We start from the raw sequence: 20,527 nt of genomic DNA, 5'->3' as shown, positions 1-20,527 counted from the left end.
AAATCTAAAATGGCATCCCCTCTCGTAGGTACTTCAACTACTTGATGAAGAAATCCATCCGCTATCACATCCAGAAAAATCTGACCCCTATTATTCTTGCAAGCACTCGTCCTCCAGTCTATATCCAGGAAGTTGAAGTCTCCCATAATCAAACATTTCCCCTTTGTGTTTACTTCATTAAAGACATTAAAGAGGTCTCTATCCATATCCTTGTGTTTCAGGGTTCGTTATCCTAGTTAGTTGTTTTTGTAAATGCAGCATGCTCAATTCCTCCACTTGCATTGCATCCAAGGTGTGGACTGAGCTAGTCATCTCCCTGAAATAGGGAGACCATGAGTGATCACAAGGCTTTCAAAAAGCTTCACCTTCAGAAAAACTTAAATGGCTACTCTCAAAAGTCATTTCACCTTGTAACAGAGGAATCTTGCATGGAAGTAGCAGCCTCAAAGGCAGCATTGTGAATGTACAAAGCCCTTGGGTAGAAGCTGGTATCACAAGATTTGACGTCGTAATATAATTTAATGCCAAATACCAAAAAAGTACTATGGAAAAATACCTAATTTACTAACTTCGAAAATTACTGCCTAGGCTGAGTTTTTATACAACTGCAGTCACAACTGTCACACTTCTGACTTTAGTTCATCTTCTAAATCTAGCTTGGACACTAATTTTGGGTGGCTTTTTGAGGTGAGTTTTGGGTATTGATTTAAAATAAACTAGTTTTTCCTACTTGCTGGCTTTTTTTCTTCCCCAAAACCTGATTATTTTAAATCAGCTTCTGGAACTGTGTGGGCTATTCTGAACTCCTGCTCTACTCAAAAAGCTACAATGGTGCTATTTCAGGTTTCCTAGTTCAGTTTATTTAAGTAGAATAATCTTTAAAGTGCAGCAGCTGCTCTGGAGGGTTTGTTTTTGTCCACCCGCTTTAATTTTATTCAGGATCCAGTTTAAATAAATTGGAGTTTTAGCATTTTTCCCTTTTTGGTAGTGCTTTCCCAGCCAGACTAGCCCATCTAGCCAGACGAGATTTTTTTAAAAAGAGCATCAAAGTCTATATCCTAACATTTGTTTAACTGAGTAGATTAACAAAAGGTGGTGTAGCTTCTCTTTTTTTTTTTTTTTTGATACCCAATGTAGGATGGCCTCCTTCTCCAAGGTTATTCAGACTTCATAAACAGAATCCATGGTCAGATTCCTCAGATAACTTCAGATGGAAAAAGACTGCAGGTATAATGCTCTCTTCGTTGTAATCAGCAATCATATTTTTAACATGTTAAACTGTTATATTCAACAGCTTGTATCAGTGTGATGCACTTTTTTCTTTTATGGGGTAGTTAATACTTTTCTGTTCTTTTTCTCTTTTATTTGTTTCAGTGTTTTGTTCGCAAGTTGTTGGGCTGAACACAGGGGTAACTTAATAGCCTGTGATATACAGCCCTACAACTCTCTTAATCTACCTTTCACCACAAGTGGTTACCTATTGTTATATTTTTCTAACAATAGTTTTTATAGATGACTGTCTGCTAATTAAAGGTATAACATGGGATTTTATTTAGAAAGTCAGCAATTTCCTGAAATTACTATTTCTCCTTCTTAGTGTTTACAGAAGATACTCTTGGGTTTAATCTGCTGGTCTTTCATGGCCTTCATTGTTGGGCTGAAATGTTTGTATGGTTATCTTGAGTAATTTTAAGATGCTAGTTTTGAACTGAACCAAAAAATGAAAAGCAAAACATACATTTTTACATTATATTTATATTTTAATATACTCTTACTAAATGTCAGCTTTCTTTTGATTTGAAAAGAAAACATTTCTATGTTAGAAACTACCTAGAATGCCATCAAGAGCTGTGTACTTCCTCATTATGAAAAAAGTGCATGACGACCACCACCACTAGAACTACAGTCTGCTACTTGGTTCTAAGTGTAACTCAAATTAGGAGTGTGATAAACAACTTTCATAATCTGCAATATTACTATAGGCATTTTGATATGAAAATTATACTTGGAACAGATACATGACAACCCTAAAGTCCACATTCAGAAATCTGTAAAATTGTAAAGTACCCATGTGATGAATATATCTGAGGAATTGTTATATTTCATCTCTGCTCTGTGTTGCCTCTTTGTCAGCTGCCAGTAATGCCACTCTCCTTGACCAAGAATGACTGGCAGCTGATTTTAGAGAAGAATGGAGTAATTTATTTGACTTGGCCAGAAAGACCTTCATATGGCTGGTTTCCATCAGTCTATAGTGTCAGAAGTAGGGAGGCAAAAAATTCTCTGCATGACACTACACTACTGTCACTAACCTACAAGACCCTTCCAGACTTTATTCTCTCCACCTAAACTCTTGACCAGTAAGAGTCACCTGCTGTGGTGTTTGTGGCTTTGGTAAAACGTCTTGCCCTCAAGTGTCTGTATTTTTCTTAAGGTTATTGTATGTTCTGCAACTCTACATTCTTTTGATGTGAAGAAACTGTCTGAGAAGATCATGCATTTCCCCACTTGGGTTGACTTAAAAGGAGAGGATTCTGTCCCAGAAACTGTGCACCACGTTGTTGTTCCTGTGAATCCTAAAAATGACAAACTATGGGAAAGGCTTGGCAAGAATCATATCCGGGTAAGCGGTTTGTAATTACCTATTAGACCACAGTAGATGAACTTAAATTTAAAAAAAAACAAAACCTTTTGCTTTCAGATTACACAGTGACTTAAACTGCTAGAACCTGGACTTAACCATATGGGACAAACTGCCACTGTAGCTTGTTGAAATGGCTGCATGTATCTGAATATAGAATTTGGCTTATTGATTGTAGTGTGAAGTCCATGTTGTCAACATAATATTGCAGATCTAATAAAACTCCAATTCTGCAAGATTCTTGCTATCGAAGTGCCTGACTCAAATAGAAATCTGGATGAGAGACCCGACTGTCAGAAAACTTTAATGCGTTTGAGTTGCAGAGGACAGCATTATACCTGATTTATTTTTTGCTGTAGTGTGCCATAGTCCCAGACATGTGGCCTATACTATCTTTCATCTGTGACTGGTCAGAAGTCTGTAAATAAGCCTTTCTAATGTAGACCATGCTGTGGTGGTCTATGCCCTTATTGAGTCCAACTACCCTAATGGGCTTTACAAATGAAGATTGGCAACTGCAATGTCAGTTTTGGCTGATTAATTCCAGGCTTTTGTTTCAGATGGACCAGTTTTGGCTGGCTAAATTAAGCTTATAGATTTTTTCTTTAATTTCTTGCTCTTCAAATGAATAGGTTTAATGGAATTTTAATTGTTAAGACTTAAATTGCACATAAGGACAGGCATGTAGTCCTGAACGGGGAACCACCAGAACACTTCTGACAACATGACCTTACATGCATGCTGTACGGAGGTTGACGTGTTTGCTTTACCAAATGACATCCTTCATGCAGAGGGGTGTGTGTGTGTGTGTGTGTGTGTGTGTGTGTGTGTGTGAGAGAGAGAGAGAGAGAGAAATCACGCTATGGAGGCTGCCATTGTAAGAACAAAATGACATCCCTCATACAGCAAAAATGCTGGCATGCCGTTCTGGTGCAATCCAGCCCCACTGCAGCACAGAATTAGGAGTAAGTTTCTCTTCTGTGAGATGTAGACAGCTGACCTTATTCCTTGCTCCCCTAAACAAAATAATTAGAGGCAGTGATGATCACTCTGATCTTATAGCCTCAGAATAGGAGTCCAGGAACTCTATTTTCCAGCTCCACTACGTGAAGTTCTTGGTAGCTTCTGTGTCTAGTCTGCCCTCCAACTGAGGGCTTTAACTAGGAAGCTTGCACTTTCTTAGATCTACTGACATTTATTTGTGCTTGAGGAGGCAAACCTGCGCTGAGGAGGCCTTATGTTTCTTTGGCAAGAGAGCAGATATCTTTTTTGACATTTACCTTCATACTTCACACTGCCCTGCCTGCAATTATTGGCTAATCTGGGGAAAGGAAAGCTTTTTTTTTTTTTTTCTTGCCCAGGGTTGGATTTCAAGTTTCATAAAGACTCATTTTCCCTGCTAAACATCTCACTATCCTTAACCCCACAAGGAGGATGGATAAACCCCCGCATTTCCAGCCAGAGACAAATTTTGCTCTTTGCAAAACCATTTCAAGGTGAAATGGAGAAGCCAGGCTAGTATAGCAAACTTGTTTGCAGTGTTTGAATTAAGATATCTGATGAGAACTTATCCTTATTGAGTTGAGGGTAAAGTACTTAGTTTATTTACAGAACGATCTAAAATCTCAGTGAGTTTTTTTTAGATCATTCTGTAGTCAAAATATGTCTATAGAATATGGTAGGTCTTACACTAACCACCGGAGGGAGTCCATGCATTTGTCAGTAGCTGAAACTTGCTTTTAAAGGTAATTCCCTAAATTTACATAGTGTTTTTTTTTTTTTTTTTCCCCTCAACTTCTTGTTTGGCTTTTTTGGAAAAAATCATTTTAGAAAACAAGGATTTTCCCTTTTGCCCACACACTTCTCCATAACTAGCATACTTATATACTTTTTGAATACGTTTATACAAACCCCATGTTAGGGGGCTTATTCCTCCACCCTCTCACTTCCCTTGTCCTTTGGGTATTGTTGCTCTTTGTTCATGCAAGAAGTTTGTGAAGGTGCAAACAATTTGTTTATTGGGGTGAACTTCCAGAAAGCATGATTCCTGTTTCCTTCCTCAGTATCCTCTTCCCAGCTCTGACACCACAGAGCTTTGCCTATGTCCCTGTTCCCCACCTTAGCAAAACATGATTCCAATTTCCCACCACCACCACTTCCTGCTTTACTATATAGTCTGCCACCGTACTTGAGTTCTGCTTAGCTATACTTTAACCAATCATTTTTCTGATATTTAACTAACCAATCCTAACATATTGTAACATGTTTATCTAACCAATTATATCCCACCACCTTCATTGTTTTTCTGCTGTATAATTAATTTTGCTGGATGTAAACCAATCTCAGAACCAGAGACCATGCAAATAATAGCAAAGTGGAAACTATAATGATAAAACAATACAGAAGTGAGGATTTCACAACTACATCTATAAAGACATAAGGGTTTCCCAGCTGTATCTATTGATAAATGAGTTCTTACCAAACAGAAAACTATCAAACTAAATTTCCTTTTACATCTTCTAGGCTCCCTTTATCTTTATCTGGAGGTGATAGATCAGATCACATTTTTAACAGCCCAAATCTGTCTTATTTCATTGACTATGTGGCCATTCACTTCCCAGCTTATGGCTGCCCCTGCTGTTTAGTCAAAGGCCTTAGTCTAAGAACAAGGCCCTAGACTATCATAGTGAGAGAAGGCCTATAAACAGGCAGACTGATTTTTTATTTATTTATTTATTTTGATTCTTGTTTTGTACCTCTGTAACCAGCTAAGTGATAAGAAGACACCTAAATTCTTAAAGTATAGGTCTTGCAGACAGGCCTGAATATCTATATCCTAACACTCCATAAAAATAAATACTTGGCAATGGTAAATATAAACTTTCCTGTTGCTCTCGTGTAGCTGGTCATGGTGGGGATGGTTGGTGGTGTTTTTGTTTGTTTTTTTTCCTGCCTTGGCTAGAATTAATGTGATTCTCTTAGACCTGGTCTACACCACGAGTTTATTTCTAACTTAGCAGCATTAAACCGAATTAACCCTGCACCCATCCACACAATGAACCTCTTTACTTCAATATTAAGAGCACTTTATATCTATATCTGTACTCCCCAATAAATCAAAAAAGAGCTCCAGCATGGACCATACAGGAGATACTGAATCTGATCTCTGTATGGGGAGATGAATCTGTTCTATCAGAACTCTGCTCCAATAGATGAAATGCCAAAACGTTTGGAAAAAATCTAAGGCTGTGATGGACAGAGGCCACAACAGGGACTCAACACAGTGCTGTGTGAAACTTAAGGAGCTGAGACAAGCGTACCAGAAAGCCAAAGAATGAAATGGACGCTCACTGAGGAAGGGGCGACTGATGACTGTAGCTATCCCACAGTTCCCGCACTCTCCGAAAACCATTTGAATTCTTGGCTGAGCTCCCAAAGCCTGAAGGGTCAAAAACATGTCGCTGGTGGTTCAGGGTATATGCCCCCCCCCCCCCCCCCGCCCCCCAAAGCAAAGGGGGAAAAAATCCTGTCTTGCCTTTTTTCAGTGTCACCGTATGTCTACTGGATGCTGCTGGCAGATCTGGTGCTGCAGCGCTACACAGCAGCATCCCCTTCCCTTCCCTTGCAGATGGTACAGTAGGACTGATATCCATCATCGTCATCCCGTTGAGTGCTCCTGGCTGGCCTCGGTGAAGTCAGCCAGGGGTGCCTGGGCAAAAATGGGAATGGCTCCCAGGTCATTCTCTTCTTTAAGCTTTGTCTAATGGAGATTCACTCCTGCCTTGAATATCCTAGCAGCTGGAGGCTGCCCTCCCCTCCCCACTTTGATCTCTGCTTGCAGAGGCAATAAAGTCAGTGTTGTTCATGCATTCTTTATTACTTCATCGCACAAATGGGGGGGGATAACTGCCACAGTAGCCCAGGAGGGAAGAATGGGTGGCGTTGCAGGGGCACCCCCTAGAATGGCATGCAGCTCATCATTTCTGCGGGATGTCTGGGGCTCTGACCCAGAGAGGCCGTTGGTCTCTCTGGTTCTTTAGTAGGCTTGCCTGATATTCTACGCAGGACTGACTCTCCATTAGACAAAACTTAAGGACGGGAATGACCTGGGAGCCATTCCCATTTTTGCCCAGGCACCCCTGGCCGACTTCACCGAGGCTGGCCAGGAGCACCCATGACAGCAGCAGCAGATGGTACTGTGTGGCTGGTAACCTTCATTGTCACCTTGCAAGGCAGCAGACAGTGCAGTAGGGCTGGTAACCGTCTCTGCTAACTTGCAAAGGCAAGGGGATGCTGCTGTGTAGCGCTGCAGTACCGCATCTGTTAGCAACATCCAGTAGATATACGGTGACAGTGGGGAAAAAAGACTGAAAGGGCTCCATGGTTGCCGTGCTGTGCCGTCTGCCCAGACGATCCAGGGAAAAGGGCGCGAAATGATTGTCTGCTGTTGCTTTCACGAAGGGAGGATTGACTGACATTTACCCATAACCACCTGTGGCAAATTTTTGGCCCCATCAGGCATTGGGATCTCAATCCAGAATTCCAGTGGGCGGGGGAGACTGTGGGAACTATGGGATAGCTAGCCACAGTGCAACACTCTGGAAATTGATGCACACCGCCGAATTAATGTGCTTAGTGTGGCCACGTGCACTCGACTTTATACAATCTGTTTCCAAATATCGGTTTCTGTAAAATCGGAATAATCCTGTAGTGTAGACATACCCTTAGTATTCAGCTTTCAGGAGAGTTGCTTTAGTAACTAGCTTACCTCTCTTCTCTACTTACTACTGCCTTCTATAGTTGAGTATTTTCTCCTGATGGACATTGTTGTGGTTTAAAAATAAACACAGCTGTGTTTGACAATTAGCTTTCTTGTGGTTTTTGTTGATTTTGAATTTTACTCTTTTTTTGTAATTAAGTAGTTGTGCGGGGAGGGGGGGAGAGTATATCTCTAAATCCTGAATCAGCTAAATTTGTAACTCTCTTCCTCAAAATACTGTAGTTTCCCTTTCAGCAGTCACAGAGAAGCCATGTAGGTTAGAGAAAGGAGTATGAAACTGAAAGTCAAGAACATGAGAATTTTAATTCATGCCATGCAATTGATTTGCTCTGTGCTGTTGGACTAGGTAAACTGAAATATAGAGGTAAAGCAATATCTATAAAATAAGTACTGACTTTGAGAACTTGGAATGAAAAATTCAGTAGTGTGCATTACATACTTAAAAAAACAAACACTAAACTTCCCCAAATTCAGACTACTTCTGGCCTAGAGATAGGAAAATGCATCTGAAAACTCAGTGAAAAAAATTCACTTCAGATTAAGCTGATAGCAGTTAGGGTTGCCAGTTTTGGTTAAATATATTCTTGGAGGTTTCATCACATGACATAATCTTTAATTCCTGGAGATTTCAGCACAATCCTGAAGGGTTGGCAACTCTAACAGCAATACTCCCATTGATTCTGTTGGGACAAGAACTTCACTTTTGGTGCTTGCTAACGTTAGAGAAGGCCTTTGGAGCAATGGTTGTCTTAATGTGTCAAAACGCTAAGTAGATTGTTGGTGCTTAATAAATTAAATGCAAATAGCAAACTATTGATGAGATTGATGCTACTTTTGCATATTATTGTAGTTATGAAGGCACTGCTATAATTAACTTTTTTTTTTTTTTTTTTCCCCCCCTTTTCTAGACTGATGAGGTACATGCAAAAGATAATACAAGGCCTGGTGTTAACAGTACAGGTAATTGAACTTACCCTGCAGTCTTAACAACATTTGGTATCCGAGCAGTGGCTTTTGAAATTAGTATTCTTTAGAACAAGGGAGGGCAAACTATGGTCCATGGGCCGAATCTGGCCGGTCAGAGCTTTCAGTCCAGCCTGCAGGATTGCCAGTCCCGTGGTGCAGCAGGGCTAAGGCAGGCTCCCTGCCTGCCATGGCCCTGCGCCACTCCCAGATGCAGTCAGCACCACATGCCTGCAGCCTCTGGGGAACGGGAGGAGGCAGAGGACTCCCCTGCAGTTCCAGTTGGCCAGGAATGGGGAACTGCAGCCAGTGTGAGGTTGGAGGATAATACCTGCAGGCGAGGACAGCGTGCAGCAGAGCTGCCTGTCCCACCCCACCCACAAGAGCCATTGCCAGACATGCTGGCCACTTCCAGGAGTGGTGCAGGGCAAGAGCAGCCAGGAAGCCTGCCTTAGCCCCACTGTGCGCTGCTGCTACCTCAGAGCCACTCAAAGTGGCACTGGGCCACACCCCGCATCCAACCCCCTGTCCTGAACCTCCTGAGCCCCCTGCTGAACCCCTTCTGCACTCCAAACCCCTGCCCCTGAGCCCCTTCCTGCTCACTGTACCACCTCCCACACCCCGCACTCCCTCCTGCTCCCCTGCCCCAGCCCTAAATTCATGGCCCTGCATACAGTTTCTCCACCCAGATGTGGCTCTTGGGCCAAAAAGTTTTCCCATCCCTGCTGTAAAAGATACCATCATGAGGTACAGTTGAGTTGCATTGAGAGAGAGGCCCTACGAAAAGGTATAGCATATCTCAGTTCCTGGAGTCAAGTGATTTAGGTCATAGTGAAATGGGAAAAAAGCTTGTTTCTAGTCCTCAAGTTTGCAAAGAAAAGCTCGGAAATGGAGTTTGAATATAACTGAGGCAGGGATGTCTGCCTGAGTCTGCAGACACCTTCTCTCAGCCACTCAGGTTAACTTCCTCATGAGAGGTACTTTAACTCTTGCTGGGGGAAGAGAATTCTTCACCCTTTTTCTTTGGGGCAGGAGAATGTGAGTGCAGACTTGGCTATTGCACCTATCCATACTAATATACCTGGTTTTTGTGATAAGTGTTCAAAGCAGCCTTCAGAAAACCGTTTAGTAACAAATTTAGAAAATGTCACTCAAGGCATTTATAAAAATGCTAATCATCTCTTGTTATACTCAGAAATGTGGTCTGAAGCTATTAAAATACTAAAGGGAGAGTATGCTGTTCGAGCAATTAAGGAACACAAGATGGATCAAGCAATTATTTTCTGTAGAACTAAAATAGACTGTGATAACATGGAGCAGTACTTTATGCAACAAGGAGGAGGTAATATTTCTCATTGTAAACTTATTTAATCCATTTTATTGATATTTCAATTGACTGTTTAGGTCTGAAATAGTCTTCCACTTCTGCTTTCTTTTTTTTTTTTTTTTTAAGAAATACTAATACTTGAAGATGTTTATATCAAATGTTTTTTTTGTTCTTCTTTCAGAATGTTTCAGGTCTTAATTATAAAATTTTCTGAAAGCTGTAAGATTAGTTAACCACTAGTTGATCACCTGTGTTGATGGCATACTGTGATCACCAAACTTTTCTTGGCCTCTTGGCACCTGAGATCCATGTACTGTAAAACGTAATTAGATGGTGATAAAACTTACTTGTAATGTGTCACTTATACCTTCCAAAAAAAAGCTTAAAATGAACTGCTCCATAACAAAATAGTATGTTACTGTGATATGTCTGAACCGTATCTTCTGCCTGACATTTAAAACCTCTTCTCACAGAGATCATCTTTGTACAACATCTGAAGTTTTGGACTTAAACTTCTGTATGTTTGTAGTATGCTGTCAATGTGATTATTGAATGGTTTTTATATTTTATTCTTTGTTCAATAGAATATTAATAACCCATTTTTTTTTAATTTTTTTTTTTTTTAAGGCCCAGATAGGAAAGGACATCAGTTCTCATGTGTCTGTCTGCATGGTGACAGAAAACCTCATGAAAGAAAACAAAACTTGGAAAGATTTAAGGTAAAAATACAGGCTATGTTATGGTTCTTCTTAGTCCCCAAACAAATCTGAACCAAAATGACTAGATGTGGAACTGCAGTATTCCCAAACTACTGCAATAAGGGTGTTTATTTCATATGAGGATGTCTGTGATGCCAGAGGGCCTTGTAGTATCTGGATTGAGAGAACAGTATGCAAAGTGTATCTGCTATTTTGCCCAACTACTTCTCCAAACACTTCTCCATTTCATGCTACTCAGAGTTCCAGAGAAGATTGAACAAGTCATTCACAATGCAATATGGAATGTGGAGAGATTACTACTTTTAGTGGCCTACCTACGTACCTGAAGTTGTAAGGAAATAGTTTTCTCTTGTGGCCGTGGGATAGGGCTCGTAATATCATATGTGGTGTTTTATTAATAACATAACCCATGCTTAATGTGTATGGCCAGTCTTCCAATTTTAGGAGCATCCACATTAAAATAACTCATCAAGCCAGAGGCCCAGGATGTAATTATTCACTATTGTTTAAACCCTGTGACATGTTCTTCCTGTAATTAGAAGCTATACACAAGCAATTACACTAACTTAAAGACTAGGACCAATTATTTTTTTAAAGGAACCGAACATTAGCCTAAACAAGTAACCCAACTTTCAAAGGATACTCTATCTAAAGGCCCTTGCAGTGAGTGTGAGGTGGGGGAGGGAGGAGGTTTTGTTCTTAAAAACTGTAGTGGGTTTAACTATGAATTCAATTTTTCCTCAGAAAGGAGATGTCAGATTCTTGATCTGCACCGATGTAGCTGCTAGAGGAATTGATATCCATGGTGTTCCTTATGGTAAGAAGTCTAAATATGATTAACACATGAATTTTAGCTATGGAACTCCTGTAAGGATGTGCTTAAGTATGTGAATATACAGACTAGTTAAACCGAATGTATAATAACCACACTAAGAGAACATTAAGGTTTCAAAAAGAAGCACTCGAATATTAGGAAGTTCACAGGCAGTCTTAATTTGGCCATCTTGTATATGTATGTGTGACGTTGCAGTCTTTAACTATATAATCACTTATTTTTCTGGGGAGGAACCCCAGAAAAGTCTTATACTGTGAGCTGTTGACCAACCTTTAACTATAGGTGTTTCAGCCTGAGCTGGCTACAATTTGGAGGGGGTTGAAGCAAGAATTTTTTTAAAAAAAATATCTTGTCCTGTCAACTGGTTTTTGTTACTCTATAAAACTGTGTTGCATATGCATGAAAAAGGGATTACAGCAGAGTTGAGGTAGAATAAGTTAACAGTATGTATGATTACTATAAGTAGTTAGTACAACCTGGGTTGTATGCTCCTGCTATGAATTGTCATACTCCTATATGTGGTAACCTCCACCTTTTATATTAATGCAGTTATCAATGTCACGCTTCCTGATGAAAAGCAAAACTACGTTCATCGAATTGGGAGAGTAGGCAGAGCTGAAAGGTATGTTGGAGCCTTCATCAATCTTTTAATGGGTTTGTTTAATGCTTCAAATGCACTTAAGTACTTTTTTTCAAACATTTCAGAATGGGTCTGGCGATTTCCCTCGTGGCAACAGAAAAAGAGAAGGTAATTCTAATTCAAAAGCTGAAGCACTGGGCAGAACAAAAGTTGTTTGAAGTTTATCATGGCTGATATCTAACTTAATCTCTTGCATTGGAAGACACCTGTTTGTGTACTGTACTTTGGTTTAGTGCATCTGCATCTTTAACTGAGTATTGTAATTCTTATACTGGATTTAATGAAAATAATAATGCCTTAATATATAAGTGATTAAATTTGTTTTTTATTTGTGTGGCATATATTTCATTTCTTGTCTAGGTGTGGTATCATGTTTGTAGTAGCCGTGGAAAGGGTTGTTATAATACCAGGCTGAAGGAAGATGGAGGTTGCACTATATGGTACAATGAGATGCAGGTAATCTTTCATTTTGTTTTTTTAATTTAAAAATATCACCTTTTTTTATGTAAAAGGAGTGGAAAAAAATAGCTGATACTTGTTTCTCAAGGATTGAGAGGAATTTACATTATAATTTTTGTCTTGTTTAAGTGAAGCATAAATCGTGTTAGTTTCAAAATCAAAATTGTGGTGGTTGGGAATATATATATTTCATTTTAATCTACAAATTCTGAAATTCAGTTTGATTATATTATCCTGTTGATAAATATCCAAGAACTCTTTTTTTCTCTTTTCTTCTGTCCTCTTAGTTTTGGCACTGACTTAAATCCAGTGTCTTCACAGATAAAATAACTGATACCCTTGTACTAGGATATTGCTAGTGAATTTTAAAAAGGACAGTTAAGATGTAATTAAACAATGATTAATACATAACAGAAAGCAGAATGTCTCACTTTTATTGCCTGGTCAAATAGACTGACGATAAGTTTGCCTGTCCGTTTTAAGAATGTAATATCGCTTCATGCAATAATTTCCTATCAGTTTTTGATAATTTAAAGTGCAGCTGATTATGTTGCTATTGCACGGACTGATAATAGAATCTTGTTTTTTCATCTTCCATATCCAGAATAACATGCAGATTCTAAATGCATTTTACCACCTTCCTAACCACATGCTGTGAACTGTTATAAAATGGGATTAAAAATTTGATATCATTCAATTCATTTCATTTACTGAGATGAAGTATCTCTTAAGACTACTTATATCTGTCATTCCTCTTAACGTGAGAATATCTCTCTTTTTTTTTTTTTAATACAAGTACAGATTTTTGAATGTTATGTCCAGTATGAAATTGCTGGAAATTCATGGCAATTTGCACTTGTGAAATATTAAATGCCTTGTATGTAATAAAATAAGCAGTTAGGTTCAGACCACAAGTTATTCTGTGTGGGTTGGCCCCATTAAAGTCAATAAGGAAGGGGTTCTCAGACTGGGCATCATGAGCCCTTGGGGTTGGAAGGTGGTTACATGGGGGTTGCAAGCTGTCAGCTCCATGGGGCTGATAGCCCCAAGCTTCAACTAAATTACTCCCCTCCCCACTTTAATTTATATGAGGAGAGTCACAATCGGAGACTTACTGTGTGAAAGGGCTCATCAATATCAAATGTTTGAAAACCACTGCAGTAGGGGCACCGTATGGATGTAGGGGGTCTGCCCATAGAGTTACTTGTAGTCTCAAAGGGGCCTTGATTATAACAGTTGTGGTTATTCTGTATCAAAAGGAGTGTCATATGTAAGACACAAGAGATAGTAATTCCTCTTTCCTCACCATTGGTGGGGCCTCAGCTGAAGTACTGTGTCCTTTTTGGGCACCACCCTTTAAGAAAGATGTAGACAAACTGGAGAGAGTTCAGAGAGCAACAAAAATAAAAAGTTTAGAAAACACGACCTGTGAGCAATGGTTGAAAGAATAGGCCATGTTTAAAAAACACGACTTTGTGGGGGGGGGGACAGAAGTCTTCAAATGTAAAAGTTATTCTAAAGAGAACAGTGATCAGTTGTTCTCTATGTTCACAGAGTAGAATAAGAATTAAAAAGCTTAGTTTGTAACTAAGGAAATTTTAGGTTGGATATTAAAACGGGCGGGGGGTGGGGGAGAGGGATTGTTAAGGAATAGAACAGGTTACCTGGAATTCCGGCCACTGAAGGCTTTTAAGAAAAGGTTAGACACAAACAGGATGTACTGGCCACCGCTTCCAGCAGCTCCTATTGGCATGGAGCGGCGAACTACAGCCATGGGAGCTGTGATCAGCCGAACCTGCAGACACGGCAGGTCAACAAACCGGCCCCATCCGCCAGGGGCTTTCCCCGCACAAGTGGCGGAACAAGTTTGGGAACCCCTGGTCTAGAGAGAGAGACTTAATCACTGCAGTGATTAAAATCACAAGTGAGGGAACTCAAGAGGTCATCTAGTCTAAGCTAGTATGCCTATGCTTCTGAGACTTTATTCCTTTCAGGGCAAACTCTGTTCTTGGATGTATGCCACTCCTGTTGGAACCACTGAACGTTAATCACTGGTTTAGAACAATATAATACTATCTTTTGCTTCAGAAATGAAAATCTTTAAGACTGAATTGTTGGGGGGGGGGGGGTTGTTTTTTTCTTTCTTAGTTGCTGGGTGAGATTGAAGAGCATCTGAACTGTACTATTTCCCAAGTTGAGCCAGACATAAAAGTACCAGTGGATGACTTCGATGGGAAAGTTACATATGGACAAAGAAGGGCTGCAGGCGGTAAGCGACTAACTAGTGTTCGATAGTCTAGTTATGTTTCGCTCAGTCAGTTAGCGGAAACATTGGAAAGTGACTTAATGATAAATTGACAAAATGGTCCGTATCCTCAGACTTAATTTATGTAACCACTCTTTTTATGTAACCTTTTGGAAGAGCTCATGTCACTAAACGAAGCATCCATGATTATTTTCACTCCGCTCCCTATATGTGACTGTGATACATGGCAGGCCATCAAATGTAATGTTCTCCTGTGTGGATCCTGTGTGTTTTTTTTTGTTTTTGTTTTTGTTTTTTTTCCAAAATATAAATTAAGGATGTGGGTTCTTTTCAGGCAGTTGCAAGCATGGCTATGTATTTATGGCCGGGAGCATGTGTTTAACCATAACCATAAATTCAGTTAAATAAACTGATCTTCTAAACTCTGATTTTTATTAAAGGTATTTTTATTAGTTTTTGTCTAGATAAATAAAATTTGTTTCTAGCTTAGTTGCAACAGATAATATTTGCTGTGTGTGGTGAGGGCTGCAAGTTTGCCAGTAGCAAGTTAGTAAGGCTGGAATAGTTAACTTTCTGAACAATTGCAACTGAACATAAGTACTGCTGACAAGTTATTTCAAGCATGTCCTTTAGAGTGTGGTTCTTTTTTTGGCAGGTGGAACCTATAAAGGCCATGTGGATATTTTGGCACCTACAGTACAAGAGTTGGCTGCCCTTGAAAAGGAGGCTCAGACATCTTTCTTACATCTTGGCTACCTTCCTAACCAGCTGTTCAGAATGTTTTGAATGTGCCACACTTTAGGCAAGACTTGAATAATAAAATAAGCTCCACATTGAAAATACTATAATCTTGTGCTGCCTCTCGGCAGTAGTATTTACAATAACTCTTAAAAACAAGGCACTGTTCTTGCATGTCAAGCAACCCTGTTCAAGAATGTAGACGCCCATGTTTTAGCTATCATAAATGTTGGCCTAATAAAAGAGAACTAATCTAAACTTGAGTTGTGTTTTGTTTTTGTTTTTTGCATTTTTCCCCATCACCTTTGAGTGAGTTTTCAGAATCACTAGTTCTGTAGCGTTTTCATTTACTAAAAATGCAAATATAATTTACCCTTGAGTGAGAATGTTATATATCTTTCTGCAAAATATAAAATGATTTGTCTTGGTACTGTTTTGTTGGGTTAAATTCAGTTTTCAATCACATAGTCAACCTTGACAAACTTTTGTTCACTTGTGTTCTAGTTCTTTAAAAAAAAAAAAAGGGGGGGGGTATTTTTAATGCATATTATAACAAACAACTGACTTTTCACGAAGTACATTGTTTTAAAATAAATATTATGGGGAAAAATCCATCAAGTTTAAGTATCTTAGAAATTAGAGGCTCTGACTTGTATCTACAAAAACGTGGAACTTAGGTCCTCTCAAATTATCCTGCTTTGCTTGAGTATTGCAGAACATTGAGTCTTCTGCAATTTAGCATGTGTAATCTAGTTTGTTGGGGCAAGTCAATGAACACTGAATTCACTTGGCTAAACGGAAGTCCGTGGGCCCAGGAGCGTGCAGCGTTCATAAGCATTACAAGTGACCATCTTCATTCTGCAGACCATTATAAATGGTAATAGTCAAAGGCGCTAGTAGGGAGGGTTTTGAATAGCCCTCTGATATCCTTGTGGATATCCTCTTTTTATATCAGAGATGTAGCCATGTTTGTTGCTTTTTACAGATCCAGACTAAGAGTCCTGTGGCACCTTATAGTCTAACATGTATTGGAGCATAAGCTTTCATAGTTGAATACCCACTTCGTCAGATGCATGTAATGGAAATGTCCAGAGGCAGGTATAAGTATGCAGGCGAGAATCAGTCTGGAGATAACGAGGTTAGTTCAATCAGGGAGGGTGAGGCCCTCTTCTAGCAGTTGAGCTGTGAACACCAAGGGAGGAGAAACTGCTTTTTATAGTAGCTATAAATTGCATATGCACACTTCAGGTAAAAGCTGTGTAATGGCATTTTCATTTAAAAGTTTGGATTTATTCCATTTTGTGGCTTCAGGTAAAAACCTTAAAGTTACTTTAAAATTATTTTCAGTGGCTTAACAAAGCAATTGCTGCTTTGACACTTAAATATCCAAAGCTACAGGAAGTATCTGATATTGTGTGAGTGGTGTTCTATTCCCCTGAATATCTTCTCCATTCTTGTGAGCAGAAAACCAATTTCCAGAATTGGAGTAGTGTGCTTGCTTGCCAGAATGGAGGAAATGGCCCAGTGTGCATTGGGATGAGAACCCAGCAGCCTAGGTTTCAAGTTGTCCCACAGAGAAATATGTAGTATTTCAACATAAGAGACTATGTTGTGGGAGTGGGGCCGGGAGAGGGAAGAGAACTTATTTTGTCAGTAACTTAAAACTGACTTACAAAAAATGATGAAAGATTCATTAGAACTTGATACCATAACTGAATTGGGCAATGTCCTATGAGTTCTCTTTTTGTCTCTGAAAATCTTTCTAGTGTTCTTGTACTTGATACAATCAAGGGTGCCACAAGTCAGGCAGGCTCTCACCAGTGTGTTTCCATGTGGCGATGGAAGTCCACCATGTGACTTCACATCAGAAAAGGTAATAATGGTTCCCCTTCCTCATCCTCAGTATGACATACACAAAGCAGGTGCACTTAATTGAACAGTGTTCTTTAAGTAGTTCAAAAATTGTAGGTGTAAGTGAAATTTTCATTTTGCAACACTAAAATCACTACATACAAACACACAAGCATCAGAATCATTCAGTGAGTGGAGATTTTTTTGTCAGTAAAATTGTTCCCTAAACATTCATCCAAGTGTAAAGCATATAAAAGAAATTTCTGAACAGAACTTGCAAAAATGTTCAGACCAGGTGTCTCAAGCAAGAGCCTTGTTCAGGCACCAAAATAAAAACTGAGGCATTAAATATTCACAATTCTGAAGTCCAATCCTAAGACTGATGATGGCTAAAGAGAGCTTTAAATACATAATTTTTAGGCACTCGGGTTTGGGAAAACATTGGCTTTCTTTTTCCAGCGTCAGCCTCTCTTATATTTAAGAGGCTTCCCTGTGGTAAACCTTCAGAACCTGACTATGCTAAACAGAATGTAGGGCAAGGTGTAGGCATTGCTGTAGATCGTTGCTGGGGGCAGTTGTGTGTTTTGTTGAGGTGGTACATTGTCAAGGCTGTTTGTGCTCCCTATTGCAAGGAATTAAACTGAATTGCTTGTATTAAATCAGGCTGCCGGCTACATCAGTGGCAGTTTGTTACTATAACTTTTACTGATCATCTGTCTCAGAAGACAAATAAGACCACCTTCCTCGTAAGTCCATAAAGCTGAGAGCTGAACTCAGCTAAGATGCTTAGATTTTGTTTTAGTCAAAGTAGCTTGCCCTATTGACAAGAGCAGCTGCTTGCTGCTGGTTGTAGGTTAGGAGCCTTTGGAAATAGGCAAAGACTGATGCTGTATAGGCAAGCAACCCAAGCTACCTAGCCAAGGCCCCAATTAAGTGCCCTTTTCAAACGGATTCTTTCTGAATCAGGCAGCGTTGATTTGCTTTTGCATCCATGGCTGAGAGATGATAAAGATGAGTTTTTGCTGCCAGTCTAAATCTGGAGCAGTTCTGTTGGTTTTAAGTGCAGTCACACCAGTGCAAACAAGGTCAGAATATCTTGGAAACTCAGGTAGCAAATAACATGAATCTATTTGAGCTGGGCATGAGAACACAGACACCAATGATAATATCCAAAATATTATTCATACTAGTATCCTGGTCATTAAATTGGCTGCCAAATTAATATTGAAGGCTTCGGGGTGGGGGGGGTGTCGGGTGTTTTTTTTGTTTGTTTGTTTGTTTTTAGTAATGAACTTAGGAAAATCTATTGACTGCCTCATGGTGGTGCTAATGTTTCATTGATGCCTAAGGAGCACAGAATCTAAACTAGTCTGTTACTGCCACTTGGTGTCAATGTGTTTTTTTGTTTTTTTTTCTTTGTTTTTTTTTAAATGGTGAAATTGTTTCAAGCTAAATATTTTTTTTTTTTTAATCAAAATATTGGATCTTCATGTATGGAGCTAAGCTTAGTGTTCACAATGAAGAAACTTTACTTCATTAGCTGACTTGTTGCTGCAACAGGATTAAACATGCAATTTAAACTATCAGTGTTTTTATCCACAACTAACTAAGCAATCTGTACCTTGTTTTGGGTACAATATGAATTCCTGCTGTAGACAGATCACCTGTACATGTCAAAACTGTGTGTGTTCATTGCTGTTCTCAGTAACTCTAGTAATCAGCATGGAATGAGAAATGTACAACCCTGTGTAAGTAGCTCTGTTGCTAAATGTCTTTAAATTTCAGCGCTTTGAATGAAGAGGTGGTAATGATGGCCAGCAAACCAGTACACATACACATTAATTGTTCCTGGTCAAAAGTGAGTTGTTATGTTACATTTTAAGAATATAATAAAATTTAGCAAAGAATGCTAACTTTCACTTTTCCTGAATTTCTTGTTTTAGAAAAGAAAGTCTTAAAATGGGTGTAATTGGAAGGAATAAGATGTTGAATTGTGTATCACAGATCCACTTATTTGGGCTCTATTTTACAGTCTGAAATACTAATTCAACAGCTTTGTATGTCTCATGAGAATTCACGGTCTTATTGGATGATTAACTATTGGAGTATTTATAACTACTGGAAGTAATCTTTCTTTGTTTTCCTTTTCTACACTATAAAGATTCCTTTTATGGAAGGGAAAAGGATACAGATGGTGTTTGCCACTCTGTCCAAACTGCTTAGTTGGGGCCCCTTTTTAGTGTACTCCAAAGGCAGGAGTTCAGTGGTCTCTTACACTTAAGTATGGTTCTATTTTGCTACTGTGAGGGCAGACAAAATTGCTTCTGGCAATACTGTGTTTTGCTTCAATGTTCTCATGTTTATGGAACCACACAAGCAAATAAATGTGCCTAGTCTACTTGAAGATGTAATTGGTCTGTGGTCACTTCCATATGTGAATATCCATATAATGCTATGTATCTAACTTATTTTCCCTCATAATTAAATCAATTATCAAAATAGCTTAGGGTGCATAGTGCTAACAAAAACGTGGGATGAAACAAAATGAGCTGAGCTACAAGTTTATATTTTTGATTGGGGATTGCATGCACACACTATGCAATGTTTTAAAATTAAGATTTTTATTTTGGGGGTGTGTGTGTTGCGGGGTGGGGAAAATGAGGACTCGAGGTGGTTAGCTGGCTGGGTTGGGTTGTGTGTGTTTAAATCCTCCGCCAGTCACAGTTCTACCTCTAGTCACCTGTGGACCAAGAATAACCATGAATTTATGAAAGTTAAACCTGGAAGAAACCTAATTAGCACCTATTGTAGGGGATTCCCTTGACAATTAGTTTGTTCTCAATATATCGTATTCACCAGACATTTCAGCACAAACTTTATAGACAAGTGTTATAACTGTTTGAAAGTATCTCCTCATAATGCTGAATGATCTCCTCCATAACCTTGCTGACAGCTTCATAAGGTGGGTGAGTGATTCCTGTCCTAGCTCTATGTATAGTGCTTGTCATCAACATAGTGCTTTTATCTATACATTTTTAAAGCCCTTTACAAAATAGGTCAGTATCATTATTCCCATCTTACAGATGTGGAAATGATGGTAGAGATGCAGAGTGACTTGCCCAAGGTCACTCAGCAGGCCAGTGGCAGAGCCAGGAATAAAACACTGGTCTCCTGAGTCTTTCTGGTCTTATACTAGCAGACAGTACAGTGGAGTCAGACTTGAGACAGAATAGGGCCTAGGTCTCCTGATTTCATAGACCTCTGCTCAAGCCTGTATATCATGCGCCCTCTCTAAACATGACGATCTT

The 20,527-nt window shown here is 39.3% G+C and overlaps 1 protein-coding gene across 1 annotated transcript in view; it reads left to right on the top strand.

The window, feature by feature from the left end:
* The window catches only part of DDX1 (DEAD-box helicase 1), a 43,925-nt gene extending 28,299 nt beyond the window's left edge, over positions 1-15,626 (top strand). The window contains exons 16-26 of the mRNA XM_032779000.2: positions 1,138-1,227; positions 2,435-2,623; positions 8,330-8,381; positions 9,580-9,726; positions 10,339-10,430; positions 11,175-11,247; positions 11,815-11,887; positions 11,971-12,013; positions 12,266-12,361; positions 14,513-14,633; positions 15,286-15,626. Coding sequence (XP_032634891.1) covers positions 1,138-1,227; positions 2,435-2,623; positions 8,330-8,381; positions 9,580-9,726; positions 10,339-10,430; positions 11,175-11,247; positions 11,815-11,887; positions 11,971-12,013; positions 12,266-12,361; positions 14,513-14,633; positions 15,286-15,416 — 1,107 coding nt within the window. The 3' untranslated portion in view covers positions 15,417-15,626. The remainder of the gene's footprint in view (positions 1-1,137; positions 1,228-2,434; positions 2,624-8,329; positions 8,382-9,579; positions 9,727-10,338; positions 10,431-11,174; positions 11,248-11,814; positions 11,888-11,970; positions 12,014-12,265; positions 12,362-14,512; positions 14,634-15,285) is intronic.
* Positions 15,627-20,527: the final 4,901 nt, after the last annotated feature.

The sequence above is a fragment of the Chelonoidis abingdonii genome, chromosome 3, assembly GCF_003597395.2.
Source record: "Chelonoidis abingdonii isolate Lonesome George chromosome 3, CheloAbing_2.0, whole genome shotgun sequence".
NCBI lineage: Eukaryota > Metazoa > Chordata > Testudines > Testudinidae > Chelonoidis > Chelonoidis abingdonii.
This window is presented reverse-complemented; position numbering and strand designations above follow the sequence as displayed.